The sequence below is a fragment of the Alligator mississippiensis genome, chromosome 1, assembly GCF_030867095.1.
Source record: "Alligator mississippiensis isolate rAllMis1 chromosome 1, rAllMis1, whole genome shotgun sequence".
Taxonomy (NCBI): Eukaryota; Metazoa; Chordata; order Crocodylia; family Alligatoridae; genus Alligator; species Alligator mississippiensis.
In genome coordinates, this window is record NC_081824.1 from 63535133 (window position 1) to 63560456 (window position 25324).

Below are 25324 nucleotides of genomic sequence, written 5' to 3' on the forward strand. Positions count from 1 at the left end.
AGTGTTCTAATTTGGATACCAAGATATAGTCCAAATGTATTCAGGGTCTTCTCATCAGGAAAACTGGTTGTAATTTCTTCTTTATCATAATTTTTGGTGCATATGACATAGGGAGTTGTTTTTGTTTTTCAGAAAATAAGGTCTAAAATTAAAGGTGCAACATGCCAAAGCTTTGTAACAGAAAAATAATTGAAATCCATGTAATAATATTTGACCATAATGTAATTAAGTATATTAAAAACTTTTTCTCATACTGTAACCTTTTTTGGAGTGGGTGGCCTATACACAAGCACATCTGATTAATTGGAAAATATGTTAATTCTATTACTTTTTATTCTACTGCCATTTAGAAGTTTGTAAGTCTAAAAGTATCTAATTCTATCAAAAATTATTAAAAAATATAATTTAGTCCACCTTCATTAAATGCTACCATTTATGAAATGTATGATCAATGCATATATTGATCTGCATATTCAACATTAACATTTTCAATGTTGTTTTCTTTTCCAGTTTTCTCCTTGTATTTGGTTGCTTGATTTTGTCAGTGTTTTCTACCATCCCTGAGCACACAAAACTTGCATCTCGTTGCCTCTTCATTCTGGTAAGTGAAACTTATGGATACCGCACTATTTCACAGAAACTTTAAGTATGATTAACCATATCTCATCCTAAAGAGGGTAATAGGCTTATGTGTGCTTTGAAAGAATACTAAATGTTTTCTCTAAAAAGATGGAAGAAATAAGGCAGTCTGAGGGGAAAAAATAGAGGATTCTTATTCCCTTTGAGATGTAATTCCTATAAGAAGGTACTAATACAGCACATGATTTTGTTTTTGTGCTCTTGAGAATTGCTGTGCTTCATTGCTAATAGCTCTTCTGCAGCTTGGCAGTGAAAGATCTGCTGTTGCCATTTGAAGTCAGTAGGCAGTAAGAGGCATTTCAAAGTAGTATCTGAGATACTACTATTTTTCCTCATACTTAAAATAGGAAATGATTTTGGTATCTTAGATACCAATGCGTTTTAGCACTTGGTTGATGCTGACTTTTTAATGGCAGTTGCTGTAGTATGGTATAGTAATTACATGATTCCTCACAATTTAGGTTTTTTTGTTATATTTACTTCACCATTTTCTTTTTCTAGAAGTTTTGCCATAGCAGGTTTAATCCTTAAAAGTACTTAATATGTTTAATGTTTCATATAAACACATCTTTATTCATATGTTTCTTGATGTGTTATTTAGTTCTGTAAATGGTGGCCTGGGGAGGTGCAAAGATAGACATTAAAAAGCCAACAATCACTATGTTTCCATGGTTATTTTCTATTCCAAGTATATAGACAAACTACAGCACGTTAGACAGGCGCCACTGTGGCACAGCTGTTGACAAACGCTGACATTTTAATGGCAATCACTGTTATGTGCTCAAAATTTATTCTTATTAGAATAAATTAGAATAACTGTTGAAGGAGAGGGCAGGCAGATCAATGTGATTTCTTAAGCAGTAACTATGGTTAACTTCATATATCCTTAAAAAAATGAGTTAATGTAGTTCAGAATTCAAATCAGATTATTTGCAAATTTAAGCAACACTTTACAATTGAAAGTTTGCTTTAATATCCTGTTATTAATGTAGTGGTTACAATGGTTATACTACTATTCTTAAAATATTATGTTATATGCAACAGGATAGGGCTTTTTAATAGTAAAAAAAAACGATTCAAATACAAGACATTTCTGTTCTGTGTATTATGAAAATTTTCAGTGTATATTTTATGTGAATAAGTTTTTTGTGTTGACATAAAATATGTATTTTCCATGAGTCATGTTTATACTGCTGGTCTGTACAGTCAATGCTTGTCTTTGAGATAAGTGCTAAGAGTTCAGTCTTAATTGTTACTGTAAAACAGCTTTGCAGAACCCTTCATTTAAAGTCAGAGATTATTTCATTTTTGATAAAATGTGTTCTTAAACCTTAAATTCATAGGGCAGATTTTCAGATGGTTGAGATTAGCAAAATTAAACTGATTTTTCAAACACTGCATGCGATTGTCCAGCTTTGAGTGTTAAAGATGTAGGTGAATCGCTAATCCTTCAAGTATCTGTAGTAATTGAAGTAGTTTCTGTCCAACATTTTTATACAAAGTTCTGATGTGTTCAGAGAACCTTTGACTGGAATACATCCCATGATGACGAATTTTACAGCTCCAGCTGGAATTCTTTAATGGAAAAATATAAACACACCACAGTATAAAGTTCCCAGACCCAACTGAAACGTAAACTGGTTCCTTCTTCTATACTGTTGTACTGCATGTTCTCTTCTTTTCATTTGCTGAATCACTGGGTAATGTTTGCAGCTCTCTGAATGCAGACGTTTACAACCGCATAATAATAAAAAACACAGTTCTGCATTAATGTTGAAGATGTTGTTTGAGTTTGTAAACACTATGATTGTAATGTTTAGTACAATTTTCACAACCTTTCGACTTGCAGTGATTCACACAATGCTTAGAGATGTGCAACTTACACTGTTTATCAGAGATAATTACATTAAAATATAAGAGATATTTAGAACTGTTTGTTTTATACTCAAGTTAGAGCACAGCTTTTGTTTTTTTCTAATGAAGCAAAGCAAAAGTACAGTGATCTATACGGAGGTCTGCTGGGATTCCATGAGCAGACTGTTTCAAGGATTCCAGATGGTACCTTGAAGAGCCATCCTAACTGGCCAATAGAAACCATCATAACATTCCTCAAACTTATACCTGTGCTTTTGCCTGTGCTGGCACCTGTAGGTTTTTTACTTATTGGGCATATCTGTAGTTTTAAAGCAAAGACAGAGAAAAAGGATACACGTGATTTCCATCCTGTGGAGCTGTCTCCACCATTCTAATATTATAAAAGCCTAGATCTGTCTGTCTTTCTGTCTTTCCGTAACGCTTTAGCTGTGCTCTGACTGGCTGACAAACAGCCAATTAGAGTGCAAAGAAGCATTCTGACAGAAGGCACCCCCCACCATGATGGTGGGGACAAAGGAGACGGGTGGGGGTGGCAAGGCCAGTGCAGCTGGCCGTGCCCCCTTGCCCCACTCCCTGGAGGTGGTGGCAAAAGAGCGGACAGAAGGGGAAGACGAGACCAGCAGGGCTGGCCTCGCCTTCCTCCCTCCTGCCCTGCTCCCTGCAAGTAACACGGGTGGCAGAGCAGGCCTGGGCGCAATGCAGGGTGGGGGGAGGGAGCAGGCCCAGGTCCAACACAGGATCGGGGGGAGCAGTCCCAAGCAGGGGAAAAGCCGGCGTGCCACGGCAAGGGGGCAGAACAGTGGGCCTGGCCCAAAGTGGCCATAGCAGCAGCTGGGGGAGGAAAAGAGTGGGCCTCCTCCCCCACTTGGACCCAGCCCACTCCTCCCCCGCCCCCGTCCCCTGCATCATCCCCAAGCCCACTCCTCCCATCCCCGAGTGGGCCTGATGAAGGGGAGAGGAGCTGGGCACACTGTGGCATCAGTGGTGATGGTGGGCCCAGGGAAGGAGTGGGCCCAACCCGAGGGAAAAGCCAGCCTGCTGCAGCAGTGGCGGGGAAGACAGCAGGCCCAGCCTGGCCTAGTCCAGCCCAACACAGAAGCTGCGGGGGAAGGGAGGAGCAAACCTCCTCCCCCCGTCAGGCCCGGGCCCGCTCCTCCCTCACCTCCACACCCCCACATTGGCCCCAAGCCTGCTCCTCCCGCTCCCCTGCCTCCACCGCTTGGTCAGCCCGGGCCCACTGCTCCTCCCTGCTCACCACTGCGGTAGCCCAGCTTCTCCCCACCCTCAGACCCAGTCCTCCCCCACATCAGGCCTGGGCCCGCTCCTCCCTTCCCCCTGCCACTGCAGTAGGGAGGGGGGAAGGGGCCCAGCCACGAAGCAGCAGGAGGGAAGGGGGAGTGGGCCCGGACAGGGGTGGCCCAGGGCTCCATCCCCACCTGCTCCCTCCCTCCCCCCCCCACAATCATTCTTGAAGGACAATTGGCTAGTTTCACTATAAAAGCCAGAGAAGTTGAAGCAAAGTCAGCTGGTATGCCTCAGTTTACAATAGTAACTGTCTTCAATTTAAGAAATAGGAATAGATCATATATCTTGATAGCAAAATTCTAAATAATGTTTGCATAAAAATAATCTATGTGGACAACCCAGTACAATCACTGTTCATTCAAAATCAGATTAGCTGAGAGCTTCTGAATATCTGCCCAGATTAACAGACAAGGTAGGAATCCAGGTAATATTCACCTACACAAGACACTTGTCAGAGTTATGTTTGTACAGCATGTTTAAGACATGAAATGCTTCAGAGGTGGGCTAAAGATTATAGCGTCAGCATTTTAATAATAATAATTTTTGATTGATTGACTTTTCAATAGCAAGGTAGGTTTAACATTAGAGAAAATTAATGGTTAATACCATTGTAAAAACTTCTCCATTGACATCAAGCTTCCAAAAATGTCAAGTTCCTTCAAAATCTAAAATGGACACATACCTCAAAGCTACAATTAAGTCTCAGGACACGGTGGGCATGTCTAGACAAGTGCACACTTGCAGGGGCACACATTTTCCATGGACAAATAGCAGCAGTATATATTTGTGTTGCTGCTTTTTGTCCCAGGTCATGCCCCTGCACATGCGCTCCGGCACATGGCAAGTTGGCCCCAGGTAGGGTATGGAAGGCTGGGGCCAGCACCTGTGCTGGCCCCAGCAGCCTTACCTGAGGTCCTGGGGGCCTTCTGGGGTAACAGCAGTGCCGAACTGGCTGGCAGCCAGAGAATAGCTCTAGCTGGCCAGGCTGTGTTTCTGGTGGCGCACACTGCTACAATGTGTTCCACACCGTTTTTTTAACAGCAGGGTTTTTTTTATACCAGGATTTCCTGGTGTCAAAATAAGCCACCATGCTGCAAATTAACAGTGTGGCGAATGGGTGCATATGCACTACCTGCGGTTTGTGGCACCTCAAACAGCTTTTAGGCACCAAAAGCCGCACGTGTGTGCTCATTTGGACACAACCAATAAGGCTAAACAGAAGGAAGGAATCAGGTGCTCCTTATACCTACAGTCATAGTCATCCCTTAATCTCATCTCTACACACAGCATGTGGCATTGAGATCTTAATACTGATATATCCCAGACAGACAGTAGAATAAAATATACTCCAACATCAAAAAAGCTACAAACTGTTTAAGAATCCAACTAACATAGCAAGAAAATAATCTCTGGTGTATTCATGGTCTGCTACAAACACAACTACTGGTATAGAGTCAAATAATAAACAGTCGAGGAGTAAAACTCAGGCTGGGAAGACAAAATCAAATATTTTGGGGAAGATAGCCAAGAAAAAATATATCTGGCACTGGACCCTTTCTCTCATGACCTAACTTACAACTAGAGCTGCATGAATAACTGATTGTTTTTGTTTAGAATTAGCTCCAAGAAAATGAAGAAAAATTATTAATTTCAGGTTGATCAAAAAAGTTGGCAAACTAAAAAGTGGGAAAACCCACATTTAATTTTTTATGAAATATATATTTGTTATTTATTTTATTTCTATAAAATATAACTATAAAATAAGTAGAATTTTGAAATATTTAGAAAAAAATTGAGAGGAAACATTATTTTGAATTTAGTCAACAAAATCTCTAACTTTTCTAATTTTTCCTTTTTTATTAAATAACAGTTTGGCAAAATTAATATGAATTTGTTAAAGAAGTTGGTATACCCAGATCTACATTCTTCCTTACAAAATTAGAATGTTTCATATGAAAAACATATTTTTCTGCATCTTTTTTATTGAGATATATTTCATTTTGGGCAAGTTCAGTTTGCTACCACCTTCTTCTGTATTGATACATTGACTGTGGCATTCATTCTCTATATGCCATTTATGCAGTGATTGGCTTATAGGTTTCATCCAGCTCTTATATTCGAGTAGCAACTAGAAGCCCAATTTAATTCATGGCCCCTTAAAACTAAGCAATGCTATAGTCTCTTATCTGAAGAGCATACAACCTAATTTATTCATGTGAAGTTTTCAGTAATGCTTAAAATGTTAAGCATAAAGCTAAAAATATCTTAGACATTTACACACTTCCAAAGAGATGCATCATTCCAAATGGCAAAAGCCAAGAGGGCAGCAAAACCAGGGACCTACCATTTGGGCTCAGACAAAACTGAAATTAGTTTTTTTCTTAAGATCCCTTAGCAAAGATCCTGCACATGCTAAATGTTGAGGTAAATATGTCTTATGACTTTAGCACAGCTGAAATGGTAGCCAGAACCAGTTCAGTTTTTAGCGATGATAATTTTAAAAATATTTTTAAATACAATGCTGGCCATTTGAGCAATGTTTTATATAGCATATAAAACAAGCCTTATCCTGTATATTCCTTACACACTTAGAATTTCTATTAGTTTAGCTGGGGTTGTGGCACAAGGAATGCTAGCTCAGACCTGTCTTGTGTGTTCCCTGTCATAGTTCAAATCAAAGACCCTTACAATATGATCCTCTGGATTTTCTGGATGCCTCTATATGTCCTGAAGTGAGAAATTAATATTATTCTGTTTCTACTGTCCATATTTTTCATTTTTTCGAAAGTGCACGCATTCATGTACCTTATACAGAATTAAATCCTAGTTTCCAAAATTAGACTCCTGTCTACTAAGGATTTGTGTGTTTATGTAACTTTGTACATATCAATAGTTCTAGAATTGTCAAATGGATTACATGTGCTTAGATAATTGGAGGAGCAGGATCCAAGAAAAGAATTATGTACCCTAGTCATGCATTTTGAGGTCAGAAACAGCTCCACAAGAAGAAGGATAGATACCACATACGGGCTGTATATAAAGCCATCTTCTGCTTAGTCTCTTTATACCAGTCCCAAAGTAAGGCCAAGTAAATGCTTGTAATATTTTGCCTTAAGTTACTATATGCCAGTGGAGATTGTTTAGTATGTACACAAAATGTGAAAGCACAGAGAGGATGAGTATCAATTAAGAAGCATAACAGCACTAGCTGCCAACTATTTAGAGTGAACAGAGTGGAAAAAAAGGGACGAGGTATACACAAGATACCTCTAAGGGTTTATTGCCAGCTGAGAAGCACTGGATCATGAGTGTTTATGGATCGGTTCTCTAAATCAGGTCTGTCCAGCTTCTTAGCAGTCAGGGTTTGCATACTGCAGGGGTCACACCAGCAGGGGCTGCAGGCCAATTTTGGGGGGAGCTACATCAGCAGGGGCCACAGCCCACCCCCCTCTCAGCTACCCAGCTGCAAGCTCCCCCTACCACTGTACCATATGTGTGGGCTAGCAGCCCCACTCCCCCTCAGCTCCTTGACTGTCAGTTCCCCCCGTGCACTTGGGCGACAGGTTCTGCTGAGCCACACTGCCCTGTGCCACAGGGGCAGGAAGTAAAAGATAGAGAAAGGAGGGGAAGTCTGGAGACCCAGGCAGCCAGAGCAATGAGGGGAACAACAGCCAGGAGAAGCCCAGGGGCCACAGATTAATGCACCTGCTCTAACTTACAAAGCACAAAGGTATAGAGGTCTAAGAGAGGTGGCCAAGTCTATTTAGAAAACAAGATGAGTGGCTTTGTAAGCTTTCGTCTATCATGAGTATAAAGAAAACTTGAACAATCATGGGAGATTTTAAAGGAAGGATATTTACTAGTGATCTCAAGCTGCCATGAATAAAGTGTACTCAAGTTTCTACAAATTATAAATGTAAATTTTTTAACAGAAAACATAGCAAACATTTCCATATAACATTTTCATTTGCAAGCCAAAGAGAGCACTTGATGCCCAAAAGCTTGTTCAACAGCTCCTCCAACTATATAGTTAGTCCAGTAAAAGATATCACACTAAATCCTTGCCACTCATACATTTCCTAGACCGGGGTAGGCAACATTTTTTGGCCACAGTGCCGAAAAACACCACAATGCCTACCTTGGAAGGTTCCAGGTGCCAGTATAGCATAAAAACAAAATGAGCGCAAGAGGTACATTGCAGGATACCCTGCTTCTGCCCCTTGCCCCCCCACCCAAAGCCCCTGCTCCCTAGCCCTGCCACCCCGTGCCCCCCACCCAAAGCCCCTGTGCCACAGCCTGGGCTCTGTAGCTGCCAGCAGCTACCCCAACTCTGACTAGCTGCTGGAGCCTGGGCTGCTCCCAGCAGGGCTTGTAGCTTCCCAGCTGCCTGCTGGGAGCAGCCCAGGATCCCAGCTGGCAGCAGCTCCCCAGAGCTGGGGCTGGCTGCAGCCGGGAGGCTCCAAACACCTGCGCCAGGCTCCAGCATCAGCTCCGCACCACCACATGCAGGCGCGCCTCAGAATTGGCAGTGGGGGAGGAGCCTGAGGCAGTGCAGCCCTGGTCTCTCCCTGCTCCCAGCACAGAGGTGATGAGCCCGGCACAGCTGTTTGTAGCCAACCCAGGCTCTGGGCAGCTGCAGCAAGCAGCGGGCAGAGTGCAAACAGCTCCGCTGGTCTGCACAGCTCTGGCATCAGCTCCGTGCTGGCGGCGACTGCGTGTGCACCTCAGGGCAGACAGCAAGCCAGCACAGCCTGCCCCGAGATGAGCATGTAGTCACTGCCAGCACAGAGCTGATGCCAGAGCTGTGCAGCCCGGCAGAGCTGTTTGCACTCTGCCTGCTGCTTGCTGCAGCTGCCCAGAGCCCGGGCTGGCTGCAAACAGCTGTGCCAGGCTCATCACCTCTGTGCTGGGAGTGGGGGAGAGACCAGGAATGTGCTGCCTCAGGCCCCTCCCCCACCGCCAGCTCCAAGACACACCTGCACATGCCGGTGCAGAGCTGATTCCGGAGCTCGGCGCAGGTGTTTGAAGCCTCCCAGCTGTAGCCGGCCCCAGCTCTGGGGAGCTGCTGCCAGCTGGGATCCCGGGCTGCTCCCAGCAGGCATCTGGGACAGTGCAAGCCCTGCTGGGAGCAGCCTGGGCTCCATCACTGGCAGCAGCATCCCGGAGTCGGGGCTGGCTGTGGCATGCCAAGCAACATGGTCTCGCGTGCCACGCTCAGCATGTGTGCCAGGGGTTGCCAACCCCTGTTCTAGACCATCATAGCTACAACAACACTCCAACCCTTGTACTAACTGAACTAAAAAATAGTGATTGTAGGCAGGTAAAAATGATCATAACTAGCACTGAACACAGAATGTGTGCTCTTAGAAAATGCTGATATTTCAAAATTCACTTCAAATCCAAATGAACAGTTCAAAATGTCTTACACAAGCAACATTTGGGATCAGGGGGAAGGAAACTAGAAATATCGAAAGGACCGCATCATAAGATGTTGTTTTGTTAAAGCAGAAACAATTTGCGCATGTAGAGACATTACATTTAGATGAACAAAACTAGGGTTAAGCCAATCTGAATGCCCATCTGTGCGGATGGGCAGGGGTTTTAAATAGGGCCTGAGTAGGTGAACTAATTTAGATCAGGCTGCTTGTACATGCCATAGGGGTTTACTTCAGTTTAATTCTCCCTAAATTAAAGCGGTGGGTTTTTGAAAACAGCGCTTCAAATTAAACCAAAGTAAACCCCCATGGCATGTACACAAGGGTCAGGCCTGATCCTTACCTGCCTCTCTGGCAGAGGGAGGGGAGGGCAAGCTGCCAGCAGGCTGAGCGGTCCCTGAGCTGCGGGAGGAGGCAGGGGGCAGTGCTTCCCTTCACAGCAGCAGCAGCACCCCCGAGGTGGCAGGTGACACCTGCCTATAGGCACCCAGTCTGAGCAGTCCCAGAGGGAACCTCAGCCATGGAGACTGCCTGCACGGGCTGCCTGCACAGCCCCTGAGCTACACGGGGCCTGGTGCTTTCCTCCATGGCTGTAAGGTAGCAAAGTCATTTAACGCGCAACACGTCGCCGACAGTGTAAACAGCAGTGCCATTAACACACAATATGCTGCTGACAGTGTAAACAGCAATGCCATTAAAGCAGTGTAAAAGGGTATTTAAGCCGCTTTAAAGGCCAATTTTATGGCATGTACAAACCCACAAATAGATTAACTCAATCCAGTGAACATCTACATATGTTTGGAGCACAGTTCCAGGGCTAAGAAAGCCCAGCTGCTCATCCTAGCCCCAGAGCTGCACTCTTCCTACCATTAATCCTGAGCAGGCTATTTTTAGCCCCTGATTCCTCCACCCCTGAACAGACACCCCCCCCCCCCTTTCCCTGTACTAACCCATCCCAAAAACCTGGCAGCACCCCCCTGACAAATCTTCCCCAAATATGGCAAAACCCCACTGGCCTCCTTAATCCCACCTGCCCATTCCCATGTTACTTACACTGGGATCCCTACATGGCTCCTGGCACTGGCAAATGCCTGTACATGCCATTTCCAGTCTACAATCATGTAGTTTAAAAGAAAGCATGTGATTGTAGACTGGGTGTGGCTAATTTTTGTATGCACCCTTTGTTCTAATGGGGTCAAATGTTTTATTTTGACAACAGAACAGAATAGTGACGACAAGAAAATTAAAATGTAACATTCAGAGAAAATTGAAAGAAAACTATTGTGGTATACCACAAATATAAAAATTATTTGATATCACAGGAATTCAGGAACACTTTCTGCAGAAAGTAGGAGAGAATTCTAGGGCTACTCGCAAAGGATTTCCCGGGCAGACAAAGCTATCTTCAATTTTTCTTCTGCAACAAATCTCTGGATTGTGTAATTTCAGGATTACTGGGGTTGTCACAATTCATTGGCTGTGGAAACAAATACCATCCATGAAATGATTTCCCTTGTTCCCACTGGATGAACAGTATGGCAAGGGAAAAGGCAGATATTGTAAAACAACAAAACATTCCTGGAAATAAAGAAACCACATGGAGTAGTATATGCATTTGGATAGTACATCTTAGTGGTCTGCTAGACTTTCTATAATTTTATCACTAAAATGATTATACAAAACATAGAGCTATTTTTTTTAACTGGGAACACTATATTCTAGTCTGTCTCTGTTATCTAATCATTATACAAATGATGTCATCTCCCGTATCTTTGATTTGGTATTATTATTCAGATACAAAGAAAACAGTAGACAATCAGTAATGTCAGGGACCTAGCTGCTATTATTGGTCACTGCTTTGTTTCCCATCCCTTAGGGTGTAGATACAGGAACACATTTCAAAAGGGCAGCAGCTGGTACAGTTTAATTGTTATGTGTGAATGAGCTGAGAAATACAGCAAAACCCACTCAAGTTTTAACTCTTCTTCATCCAGAGTTAAAATTCCCCTTTTGAAAAGACTTTGAGCCTTTGTTGGCATGTCCACATCCTAAGGGTGAAGGGATTGTCATACATTATTCAACAGGACTCTTGCCAGCAGGAGAGGCTTTGTTGAGAGCCTTGTCTGTCTTTGTCCAGAAGAAGGACAGGTCACAATATTAGGATTATAAAATAGTAGTAATAAAGGGTAGGAGGATAAGGTGGAAAAATCAGGATTCAGACTGGTTTGTAAATAATTCCTTGAGCTGAAGGGACATGTCCCCATAAAAAAAACAACGATAACCTTTCTACAGAACCAAACACTTTCCATTCCTCCTCCTTTGATTATAAAGTTACTAAAGAAAAAAAAAGACAGCATTGTTCTCAAGAACAGCTGTTCTTTAGCTACCTGCCTTTCTTGGTCTTTCATTTGTTTAGACCCAGTCTAAATGGTAACAATTTACCACATCGAAGCTAGTTGGAATTGAGTCATAACTGTAACATTAAAGGGAGCTGCTATTTTCCACAGCTGATGGATTGAATATATATGTAACATATTTATTCTGGTATACTGAACTGAATACTTAATGCCAAAGCCAGAGTAGGAATTAATTTTGTGAATATGAAAAATTTAGAATGCCACATTAAAGGGCAAATAGTTTGGATTTCAACAACAAACAGTATATGAAAGGCTAATCTAACACATGGATCTGACACAAAATTAGTATGTCAAATAAAAGTTAGATAAAGTCCTTAAAGGGAGAGATGGACCACATGAGTGTAAAAAAAAAAGGTAAATAAATGAAGGGAAAGTTTACAGGAAATAAAGTAATGAAGAAAACAAACCTGCCTAGCAGGGCACTGATACAAGTGACATTTGTAGTGCGATTGCTACCCTGAAAGTGTTCTACAGCCGTGACACATGAGCATGGCTGCAGAGCACTTTAAAAGTGGCCGATCATGTGACAACTTAACCCTCATCTAGTTAGGGATCTCATGAAGGTGCTCCAAAGCATGTTGTCTGCAGAAAAGGAGTGAGGAGAAGTGCGGAGGAAGACAGCTGTAGGCTGGGGTTTGCTCAGACTAAGCTGGAAGGGGGACAGTGGAGCAGAGCCCCCAGCCTCACAGCCCACCTCCAGCCCCTTCCCCCTCCAACTCAGGCTGGTCAAACCCCAGTCCACAGCTCTCTCTCCCACCCCTAGCCCCACACCATCACTTCCTGCAGACAGCACCAGAGCTGTGGGGGTGCGAGAAGGCAGGGCTAGGGGAGAGAAGCCGCAGGCAGGCAGCTTCTCTACTGGATCAGCTCCAAAATGGAGCCTATACCTCCTCCCCCCACAGCCCAAAAGCAAACATTTGTTGGGTTGCAGGGGGAGGGTCATTTTAATTCTTAGCGCTTTCTGTGAAGCACAATGAGTCAGAACAGGGAGCTACAAGTCTGTCAGTGCCCACATGGTACGATGCCAGAGATTCAATGATGTGAAAGCTGTTGTGAGGATGGACAATGCCCAGTGACTAGAAAGTGTACAGAAACTGAAAGTGCATAGCCACTTTGCACAGGTGTACAGACAAACAGTGAAAATGTAACAATGGATACAGGTAGGATAGAGGTCTCAAGTGAAGGGGAAGCTCTTTTTATAAAATCAATGTGAAAAATCATTAAACCCAAACAAAAAAAAAAGCCTACTAAAAGTATGCATAAATAGTCTGTGTTTGTCTTGTTTATGCACAAGAGCATAAGAGTCTATAATATAGCAACCCAAAGACTACAAATCTTTTGATTTCTATGTATGTGAAGTGCTTGACCTACTTAAAAAGTATATGCCAAAGAGCACATCAGAGCAATAACAGACATAAATGTGCTAATGCACAATATAAAGATCTGATTATAGGAAATAAATATCTCCCAGATATACATGCAGGAGTGTGCATCTCTGTGGGCATGTCTACATGAGATGTTTACTGCAGAGTAGACTAATTAGTTCTGCAGTAAACATTGCACATCTACATGTGTGCCCCTATTAAGCTGGAGTAAACTAATTAACTGCACAGCAGGATAGTACTTGTAAGTACTATCCTGCTGTGCAGTTTTTTTACTCTGCAGCAGTGCATGTATAGGTGCTGCCCCAGCTGGCTGCAGAGCAGGAGCTGCCTACTGGCTATCCCTGCACTGGAGCACCCTTGTGCCCCAGCCATCCCTTCTGCAGCAGGTTGTGCTGTGGGAAACAGCCCCTGGGTGGCAGGCTGACCCTCGGAGCCCCCTGCCAGCTAGAGCTGCTCCAACCTGGCTCAACATGCTGCAGCAATAAGCTCCGGAGTTCATTGCTTTGCATTAATTACATATGTAGATGCACCCTACATGTGTGTCTGTGTGCAGAATTTTTTTTATGACACCCAGCATGTTCCATAAGTCTGGAAAAGGACATAGCATAAGAGTAGCATAACATCACAGCAGCTGGCCTCATTCACAAAGTAGAAGCCCCACTTAAATCATTCCTTATTAGAGAAAAGTGGAGATGGCATGAGATGTTTAATTAAGCCAAAGGAGTGGAACAAAAATATCATGAAGAAGCACTTCCATTTGCATGCAGGTAATGAAAAATGTTAGCTCAGATGACAGGAACTATTTTTTTCAGTAAATTAGATGTACTGCCAGGATTTTGGCAGATTAGATAAAGAAACTGCCAAAGCATGCTCTTTAAATTTACCAGTTGGCAGATACTGCTTTTTTAAAATTGCCATTCCGAGTGATTGGCATGAGGTGGTATTTCAGTATATATACATTATCTTAGAAGCTAGAAGGTCTTGCAGAAGTCAAGATGTACATAGTTACTATGAGAGTTGAAGACAATGCTACTAATAAAAATCAGAAATGACTGCAGAGTACCAGAAATATGAAGAAGAAACAAATTCACCAAGGAAAATGTCATTTTCAAAAGAAATAAAATCACCTTATTAGGAGAGAAATTACCTTATTAGGAGAGAAATTACCCACAAAGCAAATTATATCTGATGATTCTAAGATACAAGCAATTCCCAACATGCAGGTACCTGAAGATAAAAGACAGATTGTAGAATATGTTGAATTGTGTCAACTTTTTTATTCCTATTTGTGCACCTCATATATTTAGCCTAAGGAAACGCCTTCAGAAATAAACAAAATGGGTTTGGATGCAGAAGCATGAAAGACATTTAAAAGATTTGAAGTATGTACTGACCTTGACACCAGTCCTACATTTCTTTTTGGATACAGCAAAACATTCTCCATAAATGTTTCAAAGAGAGGATTTGGGAGCTGTATTGCTACATTGAATGCGGCTGAATTTCTGCCTGTAATATGTAGCGTCAGACTTTGGACTGCATTAGAAAAAAAATGAGAACAAATCATAAAAGAAACTTTTAACCTGGCATGTGGCTGTATAGTTTCACAATTTTCAATATCATCAGTTTCAAGATTGAAAAAAGACATAAGCTACCGATTTTCAAATACACAAGAGAAATAATTTGGAGATGCACCACCAAGGATACAGAAAATTACTTTGAAAATAAGAAAAAAAAATTATGTCATCTTGGGCTTATGGACTTCATCTTGTCATTTCACACATGCTGTCAAGAGCATATGTTATGGTTGACAAATGAGTGATCTGGAAAAAGTAGTAAATGATATGGAAATTAACACAACTAAGGATGAAACACACTATACAGAAATATAAACTATATAGAAAAATCAGCTCTTTCCCACCTGCATACTCCTGGAGAATTTTCACTGATTTCTGGAGTATTTGTAAAAGTCCAATACCGATCAAAATATTGTGAAAGACCTAAAAGAGTTTAAATTTGCTTATATTTATATAATTCATATTTCTGTATTCATATCTGTCTCTTTTAGCAGTGCAGCCCAAGACCTGATATTGAAATATTTGTGGAAATGTATACTTTTGTATAGAGTTATATAAATTATATCAAGTAAGTTTGATGGTGATCAACTCCTACCAAAAATTATAAATGCCAATTAGTTAATTCTTCTCCAGCTCCTTTACATTCCTGCAAACTGTCTAGCCCCATTCCTACTCCTCCCTTTCTGTACTTCACTACTTCCACTGTTGCTCCTGACATTTTTCTATTCATCTGATAGCCCTGAGAGAGCTCCAGAGGTTCTTTACTGCCCACCTAGGTTTGAGAACTTGGAGGGCAGTGAGAGCCAGATTTGGACTGGGAGCTTCCAGCTGGCTGTCAGCACACACTCTTCAGATGGATCTGCAGTCAAAGGGCTAAGCATACGTCAAAAACAGTAAATTCTTGGGCTCAGCTAAAACTTAGAAATGTCATCATGAATCATTTGGCTCTGGGTACCACTAAGCAAACAGATTAGCAAACTGTAGAGTGTATATAGTGAATAATTTACTAAAGCAATTGGTCTAAGCCTTTGGTGACATTCATCCTTGTAGTATGTATGTAGCTCCTATGAAGATGTACCAGCTTTATTCTCCACAGATGAGGATGGTTACAGGAGGCAGGGTTGGCTAGGTTAATTGAGGTTTCTGATGCTCATTTTCAGGAAATTAGATATGGATTTTATACTTTCTTCATGATTGCTTTAACTCACGTGCAGTGCAAGGAACCATAATTTGGCTCTGAAAGACTAAATACTTAATATACATACAATGTAGAATAATTATTATACTATTGGCAACAAAATGCACTAAGTATGGTCTCTTTAATTACATTAGGGAATGTCAGGATTATTGGCATTTATTTTCAAAGGTCCATTTCTTGTGTGAAACATGATTTGGGGTACATGACTGTCAGCTCTTTTGCGATTTGAATTAGTTATAACAGAAAGATTATAGAGATGGGATATTAAAAGTCCAATATAGAACTTCTTCACAGAGATATATGCAACTCCAACTGAGTTATATAGCTCAGATTTAAGTGGTATATTTATAAAACTGCATCTGTGTGTTAGGTGAAATGATGTATGATGTGTCTCTCAGTAATCCATCTAATTACATAGAATCAAGATGCAAAATCTTAATCATAATTTTAACAAATAAACTGTTGTGAAAGAATCATGTCTGTTATTTAACTGAAAAATGCCAAAAATGTACATAAATCTTGTGTTATGTTTATCCGGTATTGCACTAGGAGCTCATTGAAAGTCTCTGCTCATGATTTATATTTCATTAATAAGGTCTATTCTAGATTATATTTTTCAGATTTATGACCGTACTTCTACAATTAAAAACCCAGTTGGACAGAATTCAAGCAGTAGCTCTAAAAGTACATTTGTGTGTGTGTGTGTGTGTGTGTGGTGTGTGAGCATGAATGTGTGTTTGTGTATGTGTGCACATGGGTGTGTGTGCATTAGGTAGTTGTCTGCTTCTGAAATCTTCCTTTGCCACCAAGGTATAACGTTACTTTGAACAGTAAACTCAAGTGATACATTTAGTTGTGACCATTGATTTTAATTTAGAAATTGGCCGCTCTAGTACAATTAATAATATCATGCACATAATGAATATTTGAAATAAATAAGCATATAATAACATTTGTTTAAATAATTTATATCTAATATGGAGAGGAATGTTCTATAAATAGTATTCAATTTTAAATCATTATGGAGAAACTTATCAATTAAGTAACATTGGTAATGGAAATTTAGCCAATTTTCTGTTTGGTTAGAAGCAGTTCAAGACATACATTGGCCATGTATAGACATGCTCCAGTAAGCAATAAAAAGTGATTATTTCATTCTAAAATCTCTTTGCACCTCTTCCAGTGGAGAATGTATCTTAGAGAACAAAATGTTGTTTACCAAGATTAGCTTTATGTCTCTAGCTTAAGAATATACAATCTGAACTGAACAATCTGATTTTAACAGAAGTTGTTAGTGTCCCAAATGACAATAGTATTTCAATACTCCATTAAAAATCTTGTAAGAACTGTTTAAAACTAATCCCTTGACCATGCATTTGCAAACATCAGTGATCCTCAAGTGTTGGTGGTGCCATCATGTGGCAGATGCAGTCTTGCTGGAAGGTTGCTTCCTTCTGATTTGGGCTATAGCTTCTTGTTCTTTGTTTTGATCCTCTTTACCTGTTTGAACACTTCTGCTTTCATAGTCTTACTGAAAATAGTAGAAAAGCCTTAGGAGCCTGTCAGGACCCAAATATCATATGTTGTTTTCCATTTGCTGGCTCAGTACCTTCATGGGTGGGTCTTGGCAGAATCTTTAGCTTATTAATATACAATCAACTAATACAAATACAGTATTTAATTTTAAATATCAAATTCATGATCATATTTCTTTGTGGTACAGCTTCTTAAAGCATTTTAAATGTTCAGGGCTTTAATTTTGCCTTTTATTGAGTTCATTTTCTGAGAAATCCCTTTTGTTCTATCAGGGTTAATAGGCACAGTTTCAAATGAACCAAACACTCCTATTTCCTATATTACAGTCTTTCAGCTTTTTAAACTTAAATGAGACTCCATTAGAGTCTTTAAACTTAAGCAGTTCTCAAAAAAGATATTGACTAGTCTTGGAAATGTGGACCTAGATTCTGTGCCACCTATAAGGTACATAAGTTGACTGTTGCCTAAGTGTGATTCTGTTCTGCCCAGCTCAAGTCTCTGATGAACAGTTAATGCAAATGTGAGGTGAGCTGTCCTCCTCTCTGCTATTTTGTGACTCAATCTTAAGGGTCAGATGATGGCATGTTACAAAAGTAGGTGCAATTAATGGTTTTGCAGGGAGCTGAATAAGATGAAATCCTTATGTCTCAATCCACTTAGATGCCTAATAATTGGAATAGAATATGTCCCATGGTTCTTATTCTTTGCCTTTGTTAAGAAGGGTTACTTAAGCATTATCTAACAACTAAAAATGTTATAATCAAACTGCTTCTTGCATGAATAACCAATTATACTTGGGTTATTTGATTTCATATCAGTAAATAAAAAGCACCTTATTTTCAAAGCAGTAGTATCAGATGTTGTACTAAATTTAGTTAAGGGGTGGGGTGAATGGAAATGAAATGATTGGTCAGACTATTCTGGTCTGAAATCGTAATATATGTAACACATAAGCAATACCAATATTTAAGCAAGGTTTAAATGCAACACTCATCTTCTAAGCAAATCCTAGAAGTCAACAAGATATTCTTACATGAGCCTTTTGATAAATACAGTGATTTCAGTTGGTCAGGTATCCTTCACTGTTCCAGGGTTCAAGTATGTGTTGTCTTCTCTTTCCTGTCTGTTGCTCTCCTGCCCCCCCCCCCCCCCCCAGTCTTTTTCATTAGGTTTTTATATGCAGGGGGGTGGCGGGGGAGGGAGTAGGTCTCTTATGTTCTGTATGTCATAAATTTCCACAAATCATTTTTCACAGTGGTCATTCTTGTTAGACCGCCATCTGTATCCTGCTGTCTTGGATTATTACCACTTCCTCTTTTGCTTTTTTTTGCTGACGTAAGTTATACAGAGGTCACTCTAAACTGTGACCTGCTTGCTCTGCTTTTAGTTAGTTATGCCAAGGCACAAAAATGGCGTTACTTATGTTAAGCATTTGACTAAATGGCTTTCAAGCCTACACAGGAAGTTATTACACTGAATGTTTCCATTTAAATGTAAAATATTTGCAAGTGATAATTATAAAAGAAACATATAACTATATCCAGCCAGGGATCTAAAGGGTTGCAAGTGCCTACTACATAGCTAGCTGCATAGCAGTAGGACAGCAGAGCAGAGCCCCAGATAGGCAGTGGCAGGGAACAGCTGCAGTTTAGCCAGAGAAACATCAGTAGGCTGTTCATGAAGCTGAGAAAACATACCTATCGCCCATCAGGAGAAGATCTGACCAGAAGAGGAGGTGCTCAGGGGATATAAACATGGGTTCCTGAAACAGGGGGAACAGTATGTCCTTGAACTCTGAACAAAGGGGAGCTCCTGCCAGCTTATGCTGGAAAGAAAAAGATGCTGCAGGCCAGGACCCCAAGGGACTGAGAGAGCATGCCAGTGAGTGGGGAGGTGGTTCAGATAAGCTGGGGGACTGGCTTGTGGCTATGTGGGGAGGTCATGGAGGTGACTGGAGGGGCACTCTGTGAAAGCAGCCCAGCCTGGGATTAGGGACCCTAAGAGCTTGTGTGGAGCAACAGCAACCTTGCTAAAACCAGGAGCCCAGAGGGCTGGTTGAGTGTGGCCAGGTCTGGGAGGGCTAAGGCTGCAGGTAAGGAACCTAAAGCCAGGAAGAGGCTGAATCCAGAACAGCCTTTGGCTGAGATGCTAAAACCTGGAAAAGGGGCTGAAACCCAAGAGAGGAGGAAGCTAAACTACAGCCAGGGGCCCAGGAAAGCATAAGAGCCTTGCCAGGGGTAAGGCTTGGTAGGCTGAGTAAATTGGGTGCAGATTGGGCCAGAGAGCCTAGTGAATGAATCCAAACTAACCTGTATGAAGTACAGTAACCTGTTCTATGGCTTAGGGGTCTGCAGGCAGAGCTAGGAAGTGGAAGGGCCTAAGTTCAAGGATGGGTGTGGGTCCCCTCTCTTTAGCGAGACACAGCAGCCCTTATGTTGAGTTGAGAATTTTGGGGATTGGACTAAATGATCTCCTGAGCTCCCTTCCAACCTAATTTTCTATAATACCATGAGTGTGGCTATGGGTGTGACAGGAGGCCACAATTACTGTCCATAAGGTGACTTGTGCTCTGAAGCATGGATAGGGCCAAGAGGGCCACAATATAGGACCAGAGGGGCAAAATAGGTGCCAGCCAGGCACAAGAGGTACTAACTGTCGGGACCAAGGGCGGTCTAAGGCTATGGCCAGTAGCCCGGACCGTCAGGTGGGGTTTTTCCACGATGGAATAGAGTTAGGCACCGAAGTGTATTGGTTGTATAACAAAAGCTTTACTTACACTGCCGATGGTCGCAGTGCAGGAAGAAGACTTGCTTGAATTACAGTTGCACACAAACACACAGGGGTGAGATCTCTCTTTGAACCGAACCGAGATGAGTCGTCAGTGTACGACTCCACGAGCGCTTCACATGGGGGTACGTCAATATTTCCACGATGACGGGGAGTGGTTAGAGTCTGATCAGGTCCCTAATTCCTCCTCCAAGACACACGCAGAGTTTGCTAGGCTCTACAGCGCGCTTAGAGTTCCCCACGAGATGGTTGAGTGGTCCTCCAACTTGGGCGGAAACTGCTCTAACCTTTTATATGGCTAGCAAACCAATCGCTAGCTGCCAGGTAGGAATAATTTAGAATTGACCAATAGTGGGACACAAACTTGCACACATGTGGTGGGAACTCTTTTGCACTGGGGTTTTCTCTCTGCAGCTGAGAAATCCACCGTGCAAAGAAAGCTCCATGTTGCAGGAAAATTCCAATGTGCCGAGACACTAAAAATCATTGGGTTATAACACTAACCAATTGAGTTGAACTAAGGCTCACTCTGGGACCATCGGGCAGCCTCCCTAAGTACTAAATATCCATGTAGGTGTAGCAGGTGAGATAGAAAAAGCAGGGTCCCCTGAGGAGCCAGAGTGGGACAAGAGTAGCCTAGCCACCAGGAGGCATCATGACTGCTCTCAGGGCTGGTCCTGCTCTACCAACTATTATGCTTTCCTAAAGTTTTCAACAACAGAAGTTTAATAGAAGGGGTGACCTGATTAGTGGAAGAGCTAAGACTTCAGAATTCCTATAAAACATCAGTTCTAGTAAAACTATTCTTAGAATTCTTTGTGTGGGTTTAAAACTGAGATTTGTTTTCTCTTTGAAAGAAGAGAGAGTGGCAAGTGGCTTTCCTCAGAAGCATTTGTGGATCAATCATATTGATTGCTGCACGATCCTTCCCCACTGGCCTTGACAGTGCAACCTTTCTCCATATATATCCATTTGATAAATCAGATTTTATGCATCACTTCTCTTTGCAATTCTAGGGAGGAGTGTGCTTTTTGTATCCCATAAGGGAGCTGCCTGCATCTTAGGGAGATGCTCCTGTTGGTAGTTTGCCTTGTAAGCAAAGAGTTCCCAGAATTACAATCTGCAGTAGCTTCATTCATAATGCCAAATTAAAACCCATCATACATTCCATGCAAAGCAAAAATCACAAGGGCTAATAGTTAAATATGCCCTCATATGGTACTACAATAAGCTAATAGACTACCAACATACAATAGAAAATATCAAGCTGAATTCTAGAAGCTCTTAATTGGGATGATAAGTATGGAGTATTTGCTGAGGAACTGGTATTCTCCCTGAACCTCTTTGTATGATTCATTGGAGGAAAGCAGAAATTTCTTCAGACTTCAGTTGGCTTAAATATTTTATTAAATAAAATAAGTAATAGAAGTATAAAAATGTGAGCTGTTATCCTTCATACATCAAATATATGAAAATGCCTGTAAATATCTCCTTAAACTCTGTAAAGGCTAAAGCAAATTTGTAGTAGCCTGATTCCTTTCCAGACTTGGTCTGTTGCTTTAAAATCTCATGGAAATCTAGACATCAACTAGCTAGTTCAAGTTCAACATAATTAAAACACAGCTCTTAATTTTCCCACCCCAACCAACATTCCTGCCTACTATCTCAGTCACCCTAGACACCTCCACCATCTCCTCTGTCCGGGTTCTTATATCCAGACTTGCAGATTTTTTTCTAAAATATGCATCCATCTTGACTCATCTTGATTGCTACATGATCCTCCCCTTTGGCCTTGACAGTGCAACCCTGCCCTACATATATCCATTGAGAACACTGGTAGAAAAATCATTCTCCTACCTGTCACTTGGACCCCTGGCACATGTGAACTTAAAATAATCATGGGATCTGACCCTGATCCAAACAAGTGTGCCTCCTATTTGTGCCCATTCGACTTGCAAGTGCAGCAGGATCCCAGAATCATGAGCCCAGGCTCCCGCTGACCTGGCAGTTTGAAAGCCCACAGCCTAGCAGGACCCATAGCTAGGGTGACCATATGTCCCAGATGTTTCAGCATCCCAGCCATTGGAGAAAATTTAAGAAAAAGTCTTGGATAGGTGGGAGCCTTGGAGCTGCGGCGTCGGGACTGTGTGTGTGTGTGTGTGTGTGTGTGTGTGCACATGCACGCATGTGCATGCACTGGGGAGCGTGGTGCCTTTGTCAGTGGAGCCAGGGCTGCAGGCTGCATCTGGGTCTGGGATGCCAGCTGATGAGCTGGGGGCACTGTACGGGCTCTGTTTGCCCCATGCTGACTCATGGCTCCAGCCCCATCCCAGCACCTGCAGCCATATCCTGGCCATGTGTCCCTGGGCTGGGGCAGGCCAGTTGTTTCACAGTTCCCATACAGAGAGTCCAGCCCAACCCAACCCAGCTGCGTCCTGCCCTATTTGCAGAGGGGAGTGTGAGGCCAGGGCCAGATGCACCCACCCAGCCTGGGGGTGCACGGCCAGGACAAGGCTGCAGATGCCAGGTTGGGGCCAGAGCTATGAGTCAGCATGGGGCAGACAGAGCTCATACAGTGCCCCCAGCCCTTCCCCCACCCCAGCTCCAGCTCACAGTCCTGGCTCCAGTGAGAAAAGCACTACACTCCTGACAGCTGCTCTAATCCTGCCCACTGCCACACACTGCCCTACACACTGCCCCAGTGCACATATGTGCGTGTGCATGCCTGCACCCCTTGGTACCCCCTCATCCCAGATTTCCCTAAAATAATTGCAGTCACCCTACCCATAGTTGGGCTAGCACCACCGATCATCTAGTTGTTGGCCCTGGTCCTAGGATAGCACCAGGTCTGGTTTAAAGTCCTCAGTGTGGGAAGCCCTTTGATTCCTCCCTAGGAGCCTCATCCCGCATGCAGGAAAGTTTCAGGCCAGAAATTAAATTTCTCAGGAGGGGAGCTCCCCTGATTATCTCTCCCTTCAGGGAGCTCACAAGGCAGCCCTGGGTCCAATAAGAGATTGGCAGCCCCAGAAATGCCACACATGTTAAGGCACCATAAAAACCAGCCATAAAAATTACATTGTTATTTATGAAAAACTTTTACAGCTGGTTTGCCATTTTTGGGATCTTACATTAGGTTCCTTGCTATTCATGCCATGATTAACATGTTAACTGCAGCAAAAATATAATGTGTAGAGAGACCTTTTAACCATGAGCCACGTCAGCCTCTCTGCATCCCTCCACTGGTACAATTTACTCTCTTGCAACATGAGCTTATACTTTCAGGAGGCAAGGATTTTGCAGGGTTATATCTTTATTAGACCAATGTATAGTTGACAGAGATCATAGCCTTGAGGCACAAGGCACCCTTCCTCAGCTCTGGGAAAGAAGCAGAAAGAGCTCAAGCTAAGTAACAGATAGAACAGTTGCCTGTGTAAAACTCCATATATAAATAAAAATAAGTCATCTGTTACAAGAGAAGTGCAGTGGAATTAGTGAAAGAGCAAGATCATTTGACATCTTGAAGAGGGTCTTTACCACCCGTGGAGTGAAGAGTGATTATTAAAGACTGAAGACAGATTACAGTGAGTGGATCTACATGAGACACTACGGCACAGTAGCATTACCAGGCACTAACCATGCAGCGACGACACTGCATGGTAGTAACAAGCTTATGGCACAGTAGCTCATTGTGGCATTGGGCAAATACTGTGCAGTGACCATACTGCACAGTAAGAGAAGTTACTGCACAGTGGGCAGCTCATGTAGATGCACTCAATAAGTCATAAAGTCCAGATCTGTTTTTAATCCCAATCACTATTTTACCTCTCATGTGTTCTTCACAATCAAAATAATAACTCGAGCCTCTGAATAACCCAAGATGCTAGCCTCCATTTCCCACCCCAAAGTTTCCAAAGAAGAATCTTTGTGCTTTCTCTTATTAATCCCTAGTGCTTGGCACATTCAATAAGCTCTTTCAATAAGCTTTAGTTAAAGCGCCTCCGCCACCATTTTTCAGCCTGGGGATGCTGATACTCTTGATGCTCCAGGCACTTTCGTTAGAACAGCTCTAATTAGTTGGTCTAATACAAGATATCACATCTATCCAAAGAACCTTGCCGTATTGAAAAGAAGATATTTGCTTACTAGAGTTAAGAGGCCAATTCCTGAGCTGCTATGCATTGCAATGTGTACTGATCTGATTTTCACAGCTCATGACCTGGCCCTGGTACATGAAAACAGTGATGCTGACTTAAAAGTGAAACACAAGTACTAGGGACAGAGGTTTCACATAAACTGATTTAAGTGATCAGAAACTGGTATAAACCTGTAACAGGACAGAAATTTAGTGCACGTAAACCAGTTTCAAAATGGCTGAAATTGGTTTAAGAAAAACCTTTTTGAATGTAGTATCAGACTTAACTGATTTGGGTCAAACCAGTCTATGAAACTTCTGTCCCAGACCCCTCTCTGGTTTAAGTTAAATCAGAATCCCCCAGCATCCCAGCATGCTTTTCAGCCCTAGGCTGTACTATGCTGTCTGCACTGGTAGAGAAGGGTTGAGGAGGTGGGGGGAGGCAGGGACTGCCCTGCTCCCTGCACCCAGGCAAACCCCAGCTGGGCTAGGTACAGACAATCAAAAAGCCCAAGGCTGAATCAATTCAGTCTATGCAGGTTAGTCTATGCTGCACAGATTTAATTGAAACAGAAGTGAACAGATGATTAAGAAAACAAAGCCACATGCCTGCAGTAACTCAGGCCAGAAGTCAAGGGAGGCACTAGAGCACAGCTCTCTGGCTGTATGTTCACTTCCTCTTCTTGCTGCCCCTGAGGTCCCTGGAATTTGTAGTCCATGATCACAGCAGCAAGTCTCTGCAGGGTGCTCATCACTTCCTCTTACTGCTTCCAGATGCCTCTGGGGTTGTAGTCCACAGTTGCAGCTAGCAGTAAGTTTGAGTTGGGGAAGGGGTGTTTAACCCCCCTGCCTGGCTCCAGACCCCAGCTGGGGTTTGCCTGGGGGGAGTGGGGAGCAGTCCCTCCTCCCCACATAAACTGGGCTGCATCCCCAGCTGGCCTTACCCCCTCACCACTCCCTTGCCAGCCAGCCCTCACTGCTTCAGATAGGGATCAGAAGGGTGGGGCCAGCCCTGCTCTCTGGAGCAGACAGCACAGCTCA

At 42.6% G+C, this 25324-nt stretch overlaps 1 protein-coding gene across 1 annotated transcript in view; it reads left to right on the forward strand.

The window, feature by feature from the left end:
• Positions 1–25324, forward strand: part of KCNQ5 (potassium voltage-gated channel subfamily Q member 5) — a 635336-nt gene that overhangs the window by 416880 nt on the left and 193132 nt on the right. The window contains exon 2 of the mRNA XM_059731129.1: positions 511–601. Coding sequence (XP_059587112.1) covers positions 511–601 — 91 coding nt within the window. The remainder of the gene's footprint in view (positions 1–510; positions 602–25324) is intronic.